The 21,496-nt window shown below is 37.0% G+C and overlaps 1 protein-coding gene across 1 annotated transcript in view; it reads left to right on the forward strand.

The window, feature by feature from the left end:
- The first annotated feature begins 3,518 nt into the window (after window positions 1-3,518).
- Window positions 3,519-21,496, forward strand: part of LOC139124199 (serine/threonine-protein kinase DCLK1-like) — a 45,577-nt gene continuing 27,599 nt past the window's right edge. Inside the window, 2 exon segments of the mRNA XM_070690339.1 lie at window positions 3,519-3,642; window positions 5,342-5,951. Coding sequence (XP_070546440.1) covers window positions 5,561-5,951 — 391 coding nt within the window. The 5' untranslated portion in view covers window positions 3,519-3,642; window positions 5,342-5,560.

Here is a 21,496-nt window from a genome sequence, read left to right on the forward strand (position 1 = left end):
GTTTTTGTATATTCAGTATTACCTTCTGTTCGACATTGTGTTGCGTGTGCTATGGTTGTTTGTAATTCAAAGAGAGCGTTTTTTGAGTCTTCAGCAAACATGAATGGTTGTAAAAAATCGATACAATTTGCAAATGAATTTTATGAAGTCAGCATCAGTGTGCTTATAGAATGTCCTTGCAAGGAAATTTGGTCCTGAAAAGTTCTTGTAAATTGACAAACAATCCATAATGTTCAAAAATTACAAGATGGGTAGTAATGATAATGAAAAATGATATGTAAAACGATAATTTCTGGAAAATGGTATTTTGGCCCTCAAAAGTCCTCGAAAATTGCTGAAAAAGTCCTTGATGGATCCTGTAAATGATAAAAGGAGACAAAATACTTTGCTACTACTCTTGTTTTCCCCACGTTCTTATTAGTGTGCATCTCTTTCAAAGATAATCCATTACCTCCCTTTTTATATGAGATACCTTAGGTAGATTGTGAGCCTGCAGCGCCTCTGCACTATTGAACATCTGCTGGCATAACTTTGATGAGCGCCCCCAACGTCAGGTTTATAGAGGTGTTTTTGTTTTCGTCACTGAGCGCCTCTACCCCTGTACATGTACATATCTATACTGAACTTCGAGAATTGATAATTAAATGATACACAAAAGCGATAATATGCGGTATGCGGTGGTCGTCACACCCCACGAGCGTACTGTGTACCCTCTAAAGACTCACCACTTTTATTTACACAATTCCCCCCTTACAACGCATTGTCTAAAGGCAACACTAACAGGATCTATAAAACTGCATTTACAAGATTTAGAGAATATACACATAAAAAATACTTGTGTGGACATCGTGGAGTTTCGACCGAGACTGAAGAAAAAAGACCTTTACACCAATATATACGCATTCAACACCTGGTGACACAAGCGTCAATCAAAGGAATTCTCTTATGTAACGAATAGATAGTAATTATATGCTAATCTTCGAAACGCATATAATTATTCATTCTTTCCACAAGGTGTATGCCAGTTAAGCATTTGAAGGCTAAATTTGTGAGTGTTTGCTTTTGCTGACAGTCTCACAGTTAAAAGGTTTGTAAGGGTCATTGAAACAAAGTTTTTTGTCATAATTTGAAATATTTGCACAACTTATTAAGGGGAAGAAAGACGAAGGCAGACATTTTAGAAACATTGAATAGTTCATGGTTATACATAAACCATCCTGTCATGTACAACAACATGTGCATGTTTAGACCTTATGGCATTTAGATTCTCTTTCTGACAGATATCTGTCTTAGTGTTAGACTGGCCCCAGTCACTTGGCGTTTTCTCAGCAATGGTTACTGTCTTCACGTTCACCCCATGATCTACACAAAAGCCTGCCGAAAATATGACATTCTTCTGAAGTTTAGTCCTTCAATTTACTCTGTTTTGATATCTGTATGCCCGCAGATTTTGAGCAAGTTTATCTTAAGGTTTAAAAAGGCACTAATAAGTATGTAGGATTCCTCGAAGACTTCAATGTCAAGTGTGATCTGTACCCATATGATGATTTTTCAAGTATTAGAGCAGAAAGGGACCTCAACCCTGATGAAATTCCAAAACAATGTTATTGATAATTCTAATATTTCATATTTTATAATAATGATATTAAAATAACATATGTCTGAGACAATTGTTCCCTCCGACTTATTTCTTTGGTCATAGGAGGTTATAAAAACTTCCAGGTGGGGGGAGGGGGCACTGGTATAGTAAGGATTCATAGAAGTGATCTAGTTTTGGCCCCCTTCCGCCTTCTATCCTGTAGACGTTTGGTAAATGATATGTTTATGAAATTTAGACTTTTGAATCCTGTGTTTAACTGTACAACACTTTTTTATTGACCTATGACTTTGCGGAAAATAAAAAATATGACATCATTTTGCCAAAAATGAAGAATTTTGACCCGTCAACTGCCCATTTCACGGAAAATTGTAATGTTTATATGTTTTAGCTGGTACACCTGTACACAATTCAGGGGCGATAATCGCAACCCCCACTCCCACCCTCTACCTCGTATTGGCACAAGCAGTACATTTTCATGTGTGGAGAAAAGTAGTGCAGTTTCTTTTTTAGAAGAAAAAAGTGAAATTTTTCGTAAGCAGGTATCAAAATGTAATGTCTCCCGCCAACCATTATTTTGGATAGCGAAGATGATGTTAATCTGTCAAGTATGGATGGTTCATTTGAACACGTGTGACTACACAAATCATACCACATACATATACCGAAACCTTCAGGAAAATCAAACGTTGGTGGCGCTCTGCCATCGACTCGTTGACGCATGGCACTGGGTCTTCTGCCAGGTTTTCCATAATACACATGGCCAGCCATGCGTTGACTCAGTGAAATTTGCTGTTACAAAATGAGTTATCACTTTTCTCTATCATAACAAGAGATGTCTTAGTCCTTAATTAGATCGCTTCGTAGTTTATTTAGGCATTTGTTCATTGTTAGGTTTAACATATATATTTTTTTGTTCTGTTATCAACTGTACGGTAGCCGCTTTTCTGCATATCCACGTAAATGAATAAAGGAATTGAAAAAAATATGGCCTTATAAAAATTAATTAAATTTTTCAAAACAGTGCTCTCTGCACAAAAATAAGCTTTTTTCATGACAACACAATAAGGGTCGAAGTCCAATCCGTCGCGGAAACTCAGCAATTCTACGGCAGATGCATTTTCTCCGCGTACGTGACCGACCTGAAAGTAAGCCTACCCTCGGCCTCATTGTCAGTGAGACTCCCGAACAAAGCAAAATTGTAACGTTCGAATGACTGAATGAACACTAAAAAGTTAACGACAGCCATATATAACATACCAGACTTTGGCCGTCTTTTGGATCACAGATCTTCAGTTACTTTTGTCTACTTTCATTTTATGGTCGTTACTGGAAATGGGTGCAGCGACTCAAAGTTTGCTGATGAACGAGCTGTCACCTAGTACCTGAACATGTTACTAGTTGTATGGAAGACACCAATTTGCGGCTCTTAAAATTGAACTTGAAACGTTGAAGCTTGGCATAAAGTTTTATTTCATATTTAATGACACCTAATTAGCTGTACGTCGGGAGAGAACAATGCTGGTATTAGAGAAATCGCCTCTTACAGTCTGAGGAACATCATGGGGAATATATACGACAAAAATTAGGTCCGGTTAACTGTGAACAGTAATATGTGGGAATACCGCTATCACTTTTGGGGCAGAAAAATACAATTTTCCGGTTGGCAACGGCGAATTCTGACATCTGTTTTCTTAACATCTCACACAGCTGCTGTTTCTGAAAAGACAATTTACACACCAGCCGATGCAACATAGAAAAACAGAGTTTGTTTGCAGCCGGCTTTTGTGGAAAGCCCACCAACCTCATTCAGCTGGCGTGAAGCTTGTATTATTTATTCTCTGTTGCATCGCAACAAGCGGCGACGCCAATTTGCATTACAATGGATGTCGTCACGTCACCTGCATGCCTAATTAATTAATCGATTCGGGGCCTCCATTGAAGTTTTACGTCCGTCGCAAAAAGTTCACCGAATTAAAACGATGTCTGCGGTATTATACTGAACTCTATTGGAAATTTATGGACGTTGTAGCGACGATCTGAAGGTAAGGATTATCGGTAAAGAACATAGGCTCGGTAATACGAGAGTTAATACTTTAATACGGGGTGTAGAGTTCTGACCGCTGTGGGCAAAATGGCCAACATTGCAACAGAACTTGTATACACTGTGGTGTATGGTTCCACTGCAGTGTGCGCAGCGGAACAATTTTTGACACTCGTTTCCGGGCTGATTTCTAGTAAACTAGCGCATAAATGTCATTTTTGCCTGTTTTAATGAGAACTCCGGGACATACCGATACGTCCAACAAGTGCACAAACGACGGACAGTCGTTTTAATATGACGAGAGCCGTGGAAAGCTGGCATGGTGAAGGTTGTCGAAATGTGTGTAGTTCACGGTGTTTTGGCAGAGTGATGTATCACAGTTGTGGCTTGACTGATTCTACACCCAACATATGGGCACTTACCAGAGCAGTGAGTCCGTTTAGTATTTACAAAATACTGGAATATATAAGTTATACTTCGCATATGTGGAATTTGAACGAGCACGCATGTGTATAATAGACACAAGTGCACACAATCTGAGTAAGTTAATATTCCCTCGTATACCAGCGTTACGTCGATAGCGCGGAACGCTTTGGTGGTTTTGTATAGTTTGTGTACCTTGTACAGTCGTCTACGTGTTCAAATCTGAACAATCGAATTATCTCGTTTTTCACGCTGTCTGGGTGTAATTTGACAGTGGAGACGCTTATGAGCGAGCAACGACTCGTGTTGGGAAACCCGAGAGGACCTGTGTTTGCAAATATAGGGCGGGGAATATCCATGGCTTCCTTAATCTTTATAGTGTGTACCAAGCTCCATGGTCTGGAGAGAGCACATACACTGTTTTGGTAAATGGGAGGGAACGATGAACAACCTTTTTACAATCAGACAGCTACAGTTCGGTTGATTTATTTTTGTAAGTAAGTAATGATTTCAAAGGATTTGGAGGAAGGCAGAGAGGTCAAGTTCGCATATCTGTCTGTTTGTTAGGTCTGTCTTTCTACCCCTCTCCAATCCCTCAATTCTCCTCCGAAAAGGTACTTTAGAATTGATTGAGTGACCAAGTCCATGCATGATTCTATTACGCAGACTAGAATTCGTGTCAATGCGACTACTGCACAAGTAATGTTACAGGGATAGAAAATTTTGCCTACAGGTTGCAAAAATAATAGTGTAGGCTGTAGTGTGTGAGCACACAGTAAGTTTTGGCAAAATATTCCGATTTTTATTCTAAACTAATAATTTTCAGTTCACAGTTTGCAAATTTTAGCTGACAACCAGTTGTTTTTGCTGGCTGCGGAGTATTTTTCTATATCCCTGATGCTAGCCCAGGGACATGATGCCATCTGCTTGTTGTATGAAAGGCAAGTGAAGATGAGACAGAAAATATTGCATCCTTTCCAGACAGTAAAGTGTGCAAAGCTATTACTTTTGTTAAAATTTAGCCTACAAAAAGAACAAAAATACTTTTTGCAATTAAAAATTACATATGGAGATTCAAGGTCATATGCGCAAGTCATGTTTCAAACTATAACATTTGTTTTTATATTGCTATTCAATTTTGCTCACACAAGTAAAATAATAATGTTAATCATAGTAATAACGTGTATGGGATACAACACGTTTTGTGAGTGATACTTTTTTCAAAGGCTGTATCTGGATTTCTCCTGATTGGATATTTTTCATTTTCGATAAAACAGGTGTCTTGAATCTTGCAAATCACCAGATGTATATTACAGTCCTATGGCCCATGGAAGCATGGAAATGAAAATGCGATAAAAGATAAGGTATGTTGAGTTAAGTTTGAAGGACAAACACACTACAACTCATTCCTGAAGGCCTGGAAGTTCTTCCGTGTCCTTTTCCATACATCTCATCATTCAAGGAATCTACTGTGAAACGGTCCCTGTTTGGCACCCATGGCGACTATGGCTTCGTGGAATACGCGACAATACAACGTGAATGCGGCGGTCTCCCAGCAGCATGCCGATATCACAGAAGACCAATTCCTCGAACTGCGACGACCCCGCAAAATCACATTTTATCGAAATGGGGATCGCTACTATCCAGGGAAGAAGATACGAATCACACCGCATCGCTATCTGACTTTCAATGATTTGCTAGGCGATTTGACAAAATCAATCTCTCTTCCGTACGGTGTTCGACGAATTTACACGCCCACTACAGGTAGGACAATTACCGACGTGGAAGACCTACAGGATGGACAATCATACGTATGTGCCTCGTTTGAACGATTCCGAAAGATGAAATATGGAAGTCATCCAAAACCCAGCTGGAGACCAATTATCGGTGAGTAATATTCCATTTCATTTGTTTGTCAACAACAAAGTCTGGAAAAACATGGGTTGGATTCTCGGAAGGGGTCAAACTTACCTGTAGCATAAAGAAGATATACAAGTTATGTCATATAAGCAGTGAGATTTATAGGACAATGTACGTGATGTATATTGTATTGATGTAACATCCAGTGAGACAGCAATATAAAGAAAAAAAATAAATTGTGCTGTTCGGATAACATGGTTTTCAAAAAATAGGGTAGGTAGGTCGACAGGGATATTTTTTTCCAAAATATTTTTATTTTTAAGTATGCATTTTTCAGGAGTTCAGGGCAATCAAACATTAGCCACAACATTTCCAGAAAAAGGTATCATACATATAAAAGAAATAAAAACATAAAAGACATCCTCGTTGAAGCAAAATCAAATGCCAGGTAATGAACGCGTGATTATATGGGTTTTTTACTGCTATGTTACATAGCTCTAAAAAGTTTAGGGTTGGTAGGTAAAAACTAGGGTAGGTCAGGTTATCGGAACAGCACATTTTTTTTTCTCGGCCTTATGATAGACAGTCATGTGAGATGTCTGAAGACAGCCCCCAAAAACCTTGAAGCATATCTTATCTAAGCATGTACTCCTTCAAGTCTGATTTCTATCAGATACACATTTTACATAACAATGGAAAGTTGTGTAGGCTTTTTGATATGAAAATAGTCTTCCATGTTTGTCTATCAGCATGATAACAGTGTGACTGCGTCATTATTATAACCAGGATTTTCTTGGTTCCATTTGCACTGATTTGTAAATCCCTGAGTATAGATGTTATTTTTGTTCCAGAAAAGTCTGGTTCCTTCTTCTCCCCAAAAGTATTGTAAAACACGTTGAATAAGGTGCATGCTCTTTATAGCGTGTTCCTGTATTCATTTCAATCAGCAGGTTTTTAAGTTAGCTGAAGAGACATCCAAGCAAAGTAAATATTGAGGAAAACTTTGAATTAGGGGCAAAATTAGCAAATCGACAGACTTGGCTAAAATGTAAAATGCTACCAGGTTTGAGAAAATTTTGCAAATACATTGTTCTGTGTACAGTATGCAGTGGTGTTGTCTGACAAATCACTTTTGATTTGAACTAAAATCCAGTTCACGATAATTACATCCAACGTGCACATACAGACTGTATTGATAAGCTGAATTCACCTGGTATTTCAGCGTGATTTTTGCGTCAACAAAAAATGGAAACGACATCAGAAATTAAACTACCGGTAATTGAGCTTTCATAGCCATCTTATGTGTGCAAGCTGTGCAAGTTGATAAAATCAAAATAATTCTGTGTCACCATCGACATTGTGATAATCAAGTCAGGATACGGTGTTCTGCTTGACAAAATTCATTATCTCGCTTTTGATTTTTCTTTTTCGAATTTAGTCAGTCTTGTCCTTTATGGCTAATTCTTAAATAATCTTAATGCAAATATGCAATTCTTGACATTATGCAAGGTGAATTACAACAAGACAGACGTCTTTATGAGGCTGCAACAGGCATCTAGAAATGGCAATATTGCGTTTCAAATTGTAATCCAATTACAGAAAAAAATGGATACTTGGTAATTCTATGTATAGCCTTTCCGTTAATGATAAAATAAACACTATTTTTTAGCAATCCTAAGTTAAGTTTGAAATCATTGAAAAAATTGATGATTCTGAAGCAAACAGAGAAATCACAGAATGACAAAAATTGAAAAGACATCCAGCTCTTGACATGACCTTTGATCCATTGATACAGCGTTAAATTTCACCCTGTGAGGATAGGATCAGCGATGTAGCCATGTTACAGTGGAACTCAATTATAGCTGCCATTTGTGCATGACGGCCAATAACCCAAAAGAGAATGAATTTTATTTTGTCAACTTGACTGTATCAATTTATTCTTGTAGCTCAAGAAATAACACTGACTCGGCAGTTCTACTTGAGATTTTATGAAAATTGTTGCAGCATTGAATATTCCCAATTTCAAGTTGATATTTTTTCAGTCAGCAGAAAGATAACATTTGTAAAAAACACCATGAATACAGTGTTATCTTTTGTCATGACAGTGTGAAGCTTTCCAAAATGTTTTGCCCTCAGCATTGGGCGCATAAAGTTATGAATTAAAAAGCCACGATAAGTTCATTATAATCATAATTTGTGTCGTTCAGTGTCTTGATTTTATTCAGCTGTTTACTTGTTTGGAATGTTCATGTATGCCAGTGCTGTACGGACGGTCTCAAGGTAGTATACACCTAAAACTTTTAACCACCATGGTTTGTCCCAAAATCCATTGTTTTCTATGGTAAAGTTGGACCTGTATACAGGGAACTGGGGGTGAAAGGGTTAAACTTTTAACCTAAGCTTGCCTCAAAGAAAGTTTCAACCCTTCTTTTTGGATATCAAAAATAACAATTTAGGGGGTCAGCATTCAAATTTTATTACTAGAGATACAAATTACCTACGAATTACCAAGATTTGAAATACAAAATGTTTGTCTGGGAAAATAATAAATTTTTGATTGTCAGAAAAATCTTTGACAAAGTTTTTTTATTCTTGTGTCAGAAAGAGTTCAAAATGACCGTCAGCAAACTCGAAGCCATTGTCTTTGAGAGATGTGTCTGTACGTCACTTTACAGGTAACAGTTATCACTGACGTCAAACTTGAGAACAATGTTATCAGACTGTTCCTGCATACTTATATGATGTAAACTTGTCTCAGCGTCAGAAAATAGCCAAGGAATGTCTTTTCTGTGGACAGCCAACCATTGTCTTGATTTACGCTCTCATATTGTTGTTGCTTAATCGGGGAATATTGATTCTTTTTCATGGCTGTGACACTTTATTTGATCTGTATGGGAGCTTATTGATTGGAGTCGCGCCGTTGCTCAGAATAGCCGTTCAGACTTGTGTGCCTATCAAAGTGTCATTCATAATTGCTGGGATGGGACTGTTGCGAAAATATTCATTTTTCACTCTTTTCAACTTGAACTTGTGTTCCCGTGATTTGTTTTCAGTCTAGTAGGGTACATTTTATGACTGCTTCGCTTGTGCTTTAGGTCGGGTACAGGTAGGCAGGGTGGACTACGTCATGGCAACAGCATTTGTTTTATCAGTGAGTTGCCTAGCAACAATCACTGTAGTACATTGAAACCAGTGTGTACTGGAGTGGATCTGTATATTGCATTCATCTGATAGTGTTCCAGTTTCATCAATTTCACTGTCCTCTTAAGTGAAAAACAGAATTTTGTTGTCGTCTGCAGTGGGATATGTTGTACGTACACAGGGTGCTGTTTGTTGGTAGGTTTATAGAAAGACGGTAGAAAAAGCTTTACATGAAACTGCTGCAGTCATTTCACATCTTGCTACATAGAGACATGTTATTTATCGTGCTGAAACATCGATCTACAAAATATAATTAAAAACCTTATTCAAATCTATTTGTAAGGTACCAACTCCTTAAAAAGATGATGTTAAAAGTTACTGAATTGCCCAGAAATTGTTAGGTTTAGTGCAACTGTATTTTGCAAATTTTTGGGAAAAAGTGATAGAAATCATGATACCATCGACTTTAAAATTAGGCAATGTGAAATCTAGTTTAACCCTATGTGTGCCGTAATGTTTTTAGTCAAAATTTTAGTGCAACATTTTACCGATATTTATGAATTTTCCTGTCATTTTTTTGATAATTTTGGACCAACGGGATGTCATATTTCTCTGGCTACAGTGTTTTATCAAATTTTGGCAAAAATCTGAAAAAAACTGACTGTGGTGTATTTTATAGAGGCAACAAAAATTGACTTTTGCCAGGTGCTCAAGGGGTAAAGCCATGATAGCGAAGTGGTGGTTTCAATATTTGTGTGTTGAAGTATAGTGGAGACCTATTTTCACCAAAACTTCAAAAGCAACCTCCGATGCTATCGGTACAGACTGTCCTTTGAGTCTATAAGCGTCCCCTAATCTCCACAAAATGTCAGGGGTTTGTTGGAACAATCCCAAACTCATAATAAACAAATGAACTACCAGTATCAGATTTTTTGGATATCTGTCGGTTTCTAAGTAAGGAAACATTTCCAAACCCGTGCCCCCTCTTATCAAATTCACACCCCTGTCAGAGAACAATTGCATTTCAAAGCGGATATCTGGGTTTCTCCGGACATAGTCCACTTCTACTGTTGAAAGCAATCGGATCAATAAACCAGGATCAGGTACGTTGAGTACCTGATAAAAGTTTTTACGAAATCTAATAGTCAATATGAGGAGATCTTTCACAGAGAGCCGATCAGAGCGACCAATGTGTGCACACATTGTCTAGTTCAGATTCTCAACAACTTTGGGACAGGTAGCCATAACTTTTGACAAATTTTTCAACATGAGCAGATTTTATTTTAGGTACACCTTGGTCAGTCTTCCTCCTAGTATTAATCAGTGCTTGTCCTAGGGTGCCTTTCTCGGTGAATGGATACAAAGATACCCTATATGACTGCTATTGAGCAAAGTCAAAAGCTCAAAATGGTACAGGCAGCCGCCGACAGGCCATTCCATTGCTGTACTGGAAGCAGTAGTTAAAATGGGCCTTGTTTCATGCCAATATGAATTATCTGACAAAGAAAACTGCCAAGGGACAGAGAAATTGACCTTCCATATCCCATTAACCCAAAAGTCTACATTTACTTAAAAGCATGTTGTACTTGAAGCTGAATATAAGCCTCAAGCAAATTGTATTTACCAAATTAAACACTTCTACCCCCATTTCAATGCTTTATTGTAATCCTCTTGGTATTAATGTATTTTAGTACATAGGACCAGTTTGTGAGAAGGTTGAATGTGATCAAGGAATTTGGAGAGTTTTATTATGATGGCAGGAAAGCGTAGTTTTAAATTCAAACAAAGCTTCAAAACAAATTACCTTTAAGAGTACAGCTGACCTTTTGGAAGGTTTTAAAAATATTTTCGAAGTGGTTGCCATAGCGAATGTACATCCTGGATTTAAAAGTCAATGTTTGTTGGTCTACAGAAAGGTCATTGACCTTAACATCCATAGTCTGACCTTGGAGTTTAATTAATAGCGGTTATGTATAATCTGGCAAATTGATTTTGTAGCCTTCAAAGGAAATACTTTTCAAGTATGAAAATCCTCCAATATTGATACCATTTAGTTCTCAGACAATACTTGGGGAGGGGGGGTTGAGGCTCGGTGGATGGGGTGGGGGTAGGGGGTGAGTGAGTGGGTACTTTGTGAGGGTGGTGGGTACATGCATGGTCCTATTTATCTTTCACCTTTTAAAAAGTACAAGATTATTTTATGTGACTAGATTTTGATAAATTTCTCTGAGAGACAAAGTGTACACCTGTCACATTATACAGCATAATTGTAAGTTTAAAAATAGTAATTTGGGACATAAGGCTTTCAAAACTCACTGCAAACTAAAGTTTAAAAACTTGCTTCAGGTGTTAAGTACAGTATGTTTGTTTTGTGTATTTTCACTACAAATAAAACTTGATGATATTTTGTGTGCATGGATTAGACCCAGTGATAGATCATAGCTTGTGATCAGTCTATTGTCAGAAATGTTTTGTTAAATTTTTTCACAATTTCATCAAAATTCTTAATAATGAAAGAACAAATTGTAGTAACAGATCATACCATAAGTAAGCCATTTGGAAAAGTTATTTCTTTCAAAATTGTGTCATTGTTATTGATAAAAAAATTATCTTTATAATTCTTTTACTAATAGCCAACTCAAAATTAAAGTTAATATTATGAAATATGTTTCTAAATATGCTTAGAATGTGTTTGAAATATTTTGTCTTCAAAATAATTGATGTTCAAATGTTGGTATAGAACAGCGCTATGAGGACCTGTAGCTGATTAAAATGTCACCATCTTTTTCAGGATGGTTAGTCTGAAATTGGAAACAGTTTATTGTGTAATCATGAACCGTTGTCTACATGAAAGGTGTTACAAAAGGTACACTTTCCTTGACAACCAAATTTGTCCATGTGCCCATGCACTCTTAACCCAGCCTGTTCACCCCTAAATCCCTGTAAACAGGTCCACAACCACCATGGATGACTATAGGTTTGGGCCAAACCATTGTGGTTACAGGGTTAAAATAACTTAAGCTTCCATCCTTTTAACTTTTCTTTACAGTCACTTCTATTCTATGGCTGCCTTTTAAAGCGGATTACCAAGTAACAAATTTCTCAGGCTTCTTGTTAATCCGCATTCCATTTCTTACAAGGCATGTAGCATGCAGAGACGGTAAAAGCCATGAAATTTGGCTGTACAAAAATATTTGCTTCTGGCTGCTAAATGACTTTGGTTTGAATTGCATGCTGGCAGTGACTGAGGCGGGACATGAATTCACGGAATAGTTTGTTAGAGAAGTTCAAATACTGGAGAGGTCAGTAGATCTTGTGTGAGTCAGTGCTTTGTGTGCAGATCACCTCTTGCAATTCAGTGCCAGATCGTCTGTGTGTGGGCACATTTGCCAGAGTCGAATCCTGATTTCTCATTGCGTACTATTACAGTAGGTCAAACCATACCACAAGAACAGTAGTGCTGTTTATGGTTGTACCAGTATGTTTTAACACTAACTATTGCTGCACACATGCGACATTGCCTACTGCCATTCGATACAGAAATTCAGACAAATTTTTCACTGTGGCAAGCGTGGTTGTTGTTTCAACTTGCAGTCTGAGCTGTTGATAATGCCGGTCTTTCTAGCATTCATCAGACATTAGCCGTCACCCATGATATAAAATGTTTGGCATTTGTGTACCTGTAATTTCAAGAAATATGTTCTAAACCCTTCACTGATGTGGACGGATCTGAACATTAAGAATCTGGTGATCTCACTGACAGAGAAAGGAGAAAGGTAGTGTCATACATTAGACCAAATAATTAACTGCTGTGTTTTAGAGGTGATAAACCCCCTACCCCACCCCCATGCCCCATTTGCCATCGCTGTACATAGGTCCAGCCACTCTTTTCAAAAGAATTGGCGCACAGTCCATGTAGCCGACAATGAGATGCAAATGATATGCGGTTAAGGTCTCCTCGACTAACTTTCAGCTGGTTGCTCACTTTCTACTATTTTTTATAGTATTTTATACAAAGGCACAGACTTATTCTACCTTCAACTTAAAACTGATAGTGATTTTGTAGCTCATTCTTTACTATTTTTCATAGTTTTTGGTACCCGCTAACAGACACTTCGTGTTCGTGTCGCTACATAGACGATCTGCCAAAGAATTGAAAAACCATTTCCTGCTGGTGAAAGGATCATGTAAGGTAGTATACGCCTCGGAAGTGAAAGATTTAACTTTTGCTCAAAATTTCCATAGGGAATTGTTCAAGCATTCTCTCTCAAAATCAAGAATAAAAACCAGGGGTCACTGTGCAAATTTTGGTACTATAGAGAAACAAATAACCAAAGATTTACCGATATTTACAATTCAAAATGGCCGCCATCCCTGTGTTAACTCTATGGAGAAAAATAAAATTTTAAAATTTTGAAAAACTAAGCCAGTGAGAAGTTTTCTTACACCAAGAGCTTTAATTACAATGACCCCCCACAAGTGGTATATCTGAAAAGAATTGTAAAAGTTTTTAGGGTCTGACTATCTGTTCTAGAGGCGCATTCTACCTTAATTGCACTTTATTCTCAGCAACGTTAACCTGTTGAATTCCCTCGCGATATTGATAACTGTTATATTTGGCCAAAGCATGGTGGTGATGAGGTTAAATTCAATGAAATAAAAACCAGGAACTACATGTACAGTACATGTAAACACATTATTGTGTATAATCAAATGTAGACAAATAATTTCATTAAAGTTGAACAAGGAACAGAAAAAACATTTACTGCTTTACTGCATCAGCGAATTCAGTGAATTGTTCAAAATGTCAAAATATGAATTCATTATTAACTGTTTGAGAGCTGTATTTTTTCCCACCAAAATTTTAGTGCAACATTTTACCAATTTTTATGAACTTTTCTGTAATTTTTCTGATAATTTTGGACCAAATGAACACAACTTTTCATTTGCCACAGTTTTTAATCAAAATTTTGGCAAAAATTGACTTTGGCGCTCAAAGGGTTAAAGGCATTTTAAATTTTAATATGATGACATAAAATTTATGTCATGTGTCATTTAGATCTACTGTCAATTTATTCATGGCAAATTGTCATCTGTCATCAATATAATCAGGGTGCCCTGTCAATGCATTTCAATCAGAATTTTCAACAATTTTAAAAACACAAAAGGACTTCTTGCTTGAAATAAAAAACAACAGATTAAAAAGATTTGTTCCATTTTCAAGTAAAGTCTGCTTCACATCTTGCATGGTGTGGTCAACTTCCACAATATTTCACAAGGTAAGAAAACCTCCGAAATGGGATTTTGCAATGTAATCTAAAATAGGATTATTGCAAATTTTAATGAGTGACTGCTGTCAGTTCAGTAGTTGGCAGATTAGTAAAGGATGAAAGATTTAATTGTGAAGGCTTTGTACTGAAACAGTGGAAGGGTCATATTCTTAAGACATATTTCATGAAATGCTCAGCTGGCGATGAAAATAATTATCTGCTCTGTATTCTCAGTAAAATGCATTTTCCATTAATTTGTGTCACCATGGCAACAAGATGTCTGCAGATTTGATATAATGGTCTCATTATTGTGGTGAGTTTGTGTATCAAAGTGAAACTTCAGTTTCAAAGAAAATTTTTCCATAATTTTTACCAGGTACTAGTGGAAATAATGAAAGCTGCATACTGAATGTTGCTACACACTGTCACTGATCGAAAAAGGATAGACAGATATATGATTCCTCTCAATCATTAGAAATTTTTTTTAGGAGCACATCTATGAAAAGGTGACATCTGTAGATGGAGAGCTTTTCCATATCATCATTTCAGTACAAATTTTTAGGGATGGAATGTCAACCTTGTTCGGGGGTCACTCTGAACAAATTTCGACATGATTTGCCAGTAATATTGCTCCATCTATAACCTGAAATAAAATACAGAGTACTTGTGTGTCTCAAAAACTGCATAAAAATAAAATAAAATTCCAAAAGAAATGCTGCAAGAAAATGGAAAAAAAATTAATCTAATAGCATTGCACTCAACAATCAATATCCCCATCTTGATATCAAATTTACTCAAAGCAATGTACAGTTTCTGTAATATTGATGGTTTTATGTCAATATTTGTCCAGGCTGTTACTCAGTAATGTATATAACATGTTGCATATCGGAATGCTTTGATCCATGTTCCTGGCATCCAGCCAAAAATATAATTCAGGGAAAAATTTATATAATTAGAGTGTTCTGCGTTTAATTGATACATTTTTTGCAAAACTTAAAGAAAATAATGTAATATTTCATTAGGTAATTCAGGAACAAAATAATAACTATTTCTACAACTTCTACTACTACTACCTTAGATTGTGGTGTTTTGAAATTTGTTTTAAAAATGTGATTCAATCAAGGGATCCCAACAACAGGGCAAATATTATAGTACAGTATACATATATACAAAGAGTATATGTGCTGTTTGCAGGTGACGTCATTGTTCTCTCATTAATATGCAAAAATAAATATTTGTCCACATTTTTTATATGACACTTTTGAAAATTATGCACGCAAGAATGACAAAAATACATCTTAGTAGGCGACTGTTAGTGTAACAATGAATACTAAAATACATATTCATGACTCAGAGTACAGGCTGCCAAAAACAGCCAAATGCTGTAACACTGACAAAATTTGTCCACATATCAATCAGCAATGTCCGATATTGCACATGTGTAGCTATATTTAGTAACAAACCTGTAACCATGTACAGCACTATTGAGTGTACTGTTTCATCTCAACTTAATAAATATGTTGAGTTGAGTAAAAAAAACTACCTGTAATGAGTTGATATTGTGAACATAGAAAGATTACATTTGTTCTGAATTTTGATTTTTTTCCCCTTAAACTATGACACGTAGTGCAAATTACCAAGGAATGAAATCAGTGTTCAAACACTCAAGAAAGTAAACTTCTCCATCTTCAGTTCTTCAGTTTGACTACGATGAGAACAACCATCTCTCAACTGGGTTTAGCCAAATGATTACCTGCTGAAAAATGTCATTTAGTCACAGAGTAAACATTTACCCCTTTTGTTAGCATGGTTTAATCTAATCTTATCGTCTTCTATGACAATATTGGACCACCACACTTTGAAAGAGGGGTGATAGGATTACCCATCCATTTCTATTTGGCAGATGAGTTCCAATGTGTCACAGTGAATCACAGGATTGGACCAAAACCTGTGTGAACAGCTTGTACAGTTTTAACCCATTCACCCCAATGGTTTAGTCCACACCCATTGTTATCAATGGTGATTTTGGACCTGTTCACAGTGAATTAGGGGTGAACAGGTTACATTTACTCTTAATCATCAAACTAAAACCCCAGAATCCAATAAATCATGCTCAAGAATTCAACACTTTTACAGCAATTAAATGGCAAACACAATTGCTCCATAGAAATCGGGTTTTCAGGGCCTTCCATTCATAGACAAAGAAAACGCTCCGTTAGAAAACAGGGAACAGCAAACACGGAACACGAAGGACAACACATTATATTTGCCTGTTTGCATATCGGGATGTATTTGTTCTGAATATCTTTTGTTCCATCGACAGAAAGACCTCAGGGTGCATACTTTGTTAGGCACACTCGTTGGTGTAATATTTGCCCTAAACGTATTTTTGCCGCTTTTCATCAAAAGTACATTGATCAAAAGCCTTGAATGTAAGTGAACTTATAGCTCCATTGTCACCGGATTTTGCTCAATGGCTGTCAGTTCATAGCGGCTATGAGAAATGCCATCACCTCGATGTAGTAATTGACCCAACAAAGTCAGCACAATTGAATCAACAATTGACGTACCCCTCCTCAAAAAATATTGTGAATTCAATGGTTGACGTTCTCGCCTTGGGCCATGGTAATTAACACAGAACTATGTCTCAACTATTTCATCGTTTTGTCATAGCAACCAAAACCATAGCAACAACCTCAAAACAGAGATGTCCTTGACTTTCACCCACGACAAAGTTCCAAACAATTGTTTCCAAGGGAAAGATGAATTTACAAAAGTACAATTCAATCTGTAATGGGCCGGCACACCTTTCGACGTATGAAGTGAAAGAAAATATCTCACATACTTCATGCCACAACATCAGCAATTATTCTTTTAGCTCTACTTGGATCATCATTTAAGGTACTGTAAACATGGGCCTTGAAACTTGAATGATGAGTTCAGGACTCCAGAACAGTGTAGTGCCCTTGAGCAAGGCACTTTGCTCCTCATTGCTCCATTGGGTATTGGGTTATGGGTACCTCATCATGTAATTGGGTTTCCTGGTGGATTGTTAAATATGGAAAAAAAATAACAGTTTGAAACAGAAAACAGATTAATTGAAATTCACTGATTTTCGCAATCTGCTATATCACAAATCGAGTCAGTTTTGACAAATTAAGAAATCATTTTCATAAAAACAAGATGATAAAAAATACATTTACTCAACATGGTTAAACAAGTGAGTCCATGCATCATGCATATAAGAATCGCACTGTAAAAATAAGAGTGTCTTGAAAAAACAGTCTGTGAGGCATACATGTAATTCTATCTGAGCTTCCGAATTTTCAAAAATGTGCTCTTGCAAAAAAGATCAAATTTTAATAATGTTTTGATGGATAGGAATAGCAAATTACATGTATTCAAAGAATAATTCTACTTAAGGTAGATCGTACCTCGGGGACAGACATACGGACTCTCAAACTTTTACAGTTCTGTTCTGATATACCACATGTGGGGGTTCATTTTAAAGCTCTTGGTGAAAGAAAACTTTTCTGTGGCTTAGTTTTTTGAAATTCGAAAATTTTTATTTTTCGCCATAGAGTTAACACAGGGATGGCGGCCATTTTGAATTTCTAATATCGGTAAATCTTGGGTAATTTGTTTCTCTAGTACCAAAATTTGCACGGTGACCCCCTATTTTTATTCTTGATTGTGAAAGAGAATGATTGAAAGATTCCTTGAGGAAAGTTAGAGCAAAAGTTTAAGTCTTTCACTTTCGAGGTGCATACTACCTTAACAGCAAAAACAAAAATACTGCGGTAATATTACTCGCTGGCTGTAAATCCACAGAGAATGGAAGCTCCTGCTGCTGGAGCTTCTACTGGCTGTAATCTAACTTCAACACAAGTGTGAAAGAACAAATAGCCAGTAAATGGACAAATACTTCAGTGTATGCTCAATTACATAATTATTGATGACAAGCAAAAGCAAGCTGTTCGTGACAGTCAGTTTGTATATGTACATGATCACCCCTCTCCCCAATTGTTGTCTTGGTAAAAGGTGGACCAGTACACATGGAATTAGAGGTAAAAGGTTTAACTGATGGGTAGTGAGAAACAGGAAAAGCGGACAATTTCACTAAAATTTACAATCAGCTGTTTAATTAACGCATTCTTCCAGTTTACACTGAGTGTTACCGGGCAACCTGCAAACTTTGACCTACTTTCGGCAAGAGGTCAAGTGTCAAGATAAATTGATTGGATCAGAGTTGAGTACAAAAAGAGGAAAACAAACCCTTGTAAGAATTGAATTACAGTTAAAAGTTTAATCCCATCAACTACTGTACACCTCCTGTAGGAAGGTCAAAGGTCACTATATAGGGTCTATGGACAGGTAACAGAAATTGATGGAAAAAGTCATCGTTGATGACACAGTCCCCACTTGTTAATGGGTATTTGATTACAGGTCCTCAGAGAGGATAGAGTCCTCTTCATTAGGTCTGTGATAAAATACTTTTGAATAAATTTGCTTGATACATGTCTGAGCTGTAGTTCAGGACATGAAAGAAACGTAATAAAATGGCCACATGGCGGCCTTATTGGATCGTATCACAGAACAAATCTATGTGCATATGTATGACAGACATCCAGCTCTATGGGTTTGCTCAGATTAGATATATGCATAATTAATGAGGTACAGTATGAAGCATCATAAGGTCTCCCATCATACCATATATGAAGGGTGTACCACTTGTGGTTCCTGAGTTATGGACAAATATGTATATTTAAGGTCAAAGGTCATCGACGTCATGTGACATTTTGTCAAAAAAATTGTAGTGCTAAGTTATCCCTATATACCAAAAATCAGACCTCTAGCTCTATTTGCTTGCTCAAAATTAGATATGCACATAACTAATGAGGTACAATATGTGGCGTCATAAGGTGTCCCGTCATACCATATATGAAGGGTGTAGCACTTGTGGTTACTGAGTTATGGACAAATATGTATATTTGAGGTCAAAGGTCACCAAGGTCACATGACATTTTGTCAAAAAATTGTATTGCTAAGTTATCCCTATATACCAAAATCAGACCTCTAGCTCTATTGGCTCGCTCAAAATTAGACATGCGCATAATTGATGAGGTACAATATGTGGCGTCATAAGGTGTCCCGTCATACCATATATGAAGGGTGTACCACTTGTGGTTCCTGAGTTATGGACAAATATGTATATTTGAGGTCAAAGGTCACCGAGGTCACGTGACATTTTGTCAAAAAATTGTAGTGCTAAGTTATCCCTATATACCAAAAATCAGACCTCTAGCTCTATTTGCTTGCTCAAAATTAGATATGCACATAATTAATGAGGTACAATATGTGGCGTCATAAGGTGTCCCATCATACCAAATATGAAGGGTGTAGCACTTGTGGTTACTGAGTTATGCACAAATATGTATATTTGAGGTCAAAGGTCACCGAGGTCACGTGACATTTTGTCAAAAAAATTTTATTGCTAAGTTATCCATATATACAAAAAATCAGACCTCTAGCTCTATTGGCTCACTCAAAATTAGATATGCACATAATTAATGAGGTACAATATGTGGTGTCATAGGGTGTCCCATCATACCATATATGAAAGGTTTAGGACTTGTGGTTACTGAGTTATGGACAAATATGTATATTCGAGGTCAAAGGTCACCAAGGTCACGTGACATTTTGTCAAAGTGTCTGAGATATCTGCGTGAACGGATGGACTCATGGACGGACATGACCCAATCTAAAAGCCCCCTTGACTTTATCTTTGGGGACTAAAAAACTGTGTAACTGCATCCTTTTTGCAATATGAATACGATGAGAAACTAAATTTTTATTTTTCTTGGCCTTATACATGGGAGTCTATGGACTGCCTTATACATGGGAGTCTATGGACTGCCTTATACATGGGAGTCTATGGACTTCCTTATACATGGGAGTCTATGGACTGCCTTATACATGGGAGTCTATGGACTGCCTTATACATGGGAGTCTATGGACTGCCTTATACATGGGAGTCTATGGAGGTGAAAACTAAAAAGTCCTCTAACACGGCCAAATTTGATCGAATTGTGAAACAAATCGACGTGCATCTGTATGAGGTAGGGTACTATCCTTGTACCAAGTTTGAACGAAATCGCTCCAGGCGTCTCTGAGATATCTGCGTGAACGGACGGACGCACGGACGCACACACGCACGCACGGACGCACGCACGGACATGACCAAACCTATAAGTCCCCCCGGACGGTGTCCGTGGGGACTAAAAATCGCTTACAGGGTACAGTTGTTATTTTGATAATATTGTCAGCATTTTTGTTCTTTGAAACAGATTGATGTTCATCCTCTCCCTGAGTGTGTTGAAATATGATGAAAGCTCAGCATGACACAACTTTTACAGCAACAAATTAATCCTAGTCTTTAAGTCACAACTTTCTCCACTGAACACATACTGAATATGTTGACATCTGAAAGTAGGTATTTGTAAATAATTTTGGAAGTACAACAAGAAAGTGAATTGTACAAACCGAAAAACTGTGGAAAATTCATCAGTTTTTGAAGAATTTTTTGCCTTCCTAAAGTTGCATCCAAGAATCCAAAGTAAATCTAAATAGAAGTGCAGGGCTCTTTCCTTTTAAGGCACAATATGCCTTTGGGACAGATATTCAGACTCAATTTTCTACCATTCTTTTCTGATCTATGGCTTGTAGGCACTCATTTTAAAGTTCATGGAGTAAGAAACATTTTTGCAATCTTTGTTTTTTCGAAAATTGAAAATTTTATTTTTTCCCCATACAATTACAGTAACATTGGGATGCCAGCCATTTTGAGTTTCAAATATCGGGAAATCTTGGATAATTTGTTTCTCTTGTTCCAAAATTTGTTCTCTGGTAACCCCTTTTTTGTTCTGGATTTGGAAAGAAAATGGTTGAAAGTTTGCTCAAGGAAAGTTTGAGCAAAAGTTTAAGTCTTTCACTTTTGAGGCGCATATTGAATACATCCACAATGTAGATTGTTCACTTTCTTACTCGACTCCTCTGCTTCTTAGCAAAGCTATGTGATTCCTAAAAAATGCCTGGAGCAGTGGATTTTGCAGAAAGTATTCTAAGTAAGTGGAGTTGGATGTAATTATTACAATTGTGAAT

This window comes from Ptychodera flava (genome assembly GCF_041260155.1).
Source record: "Ptychodera flava strain L36383 chromosome 23 unlocalized genomic scaffold, AS_Pfla_20210202 Scaffold_23__1_contigs__length_28996876_pilon, whole genome shotgun sequence".
In the NCBI taxonomy this organism is placed as follows: domain Eukaryota; kingdom Metazoa; phylum Hemichordata; class Enteropneusta; family Ptychoderidae; genus Ptychodera; species Ptychodera flava.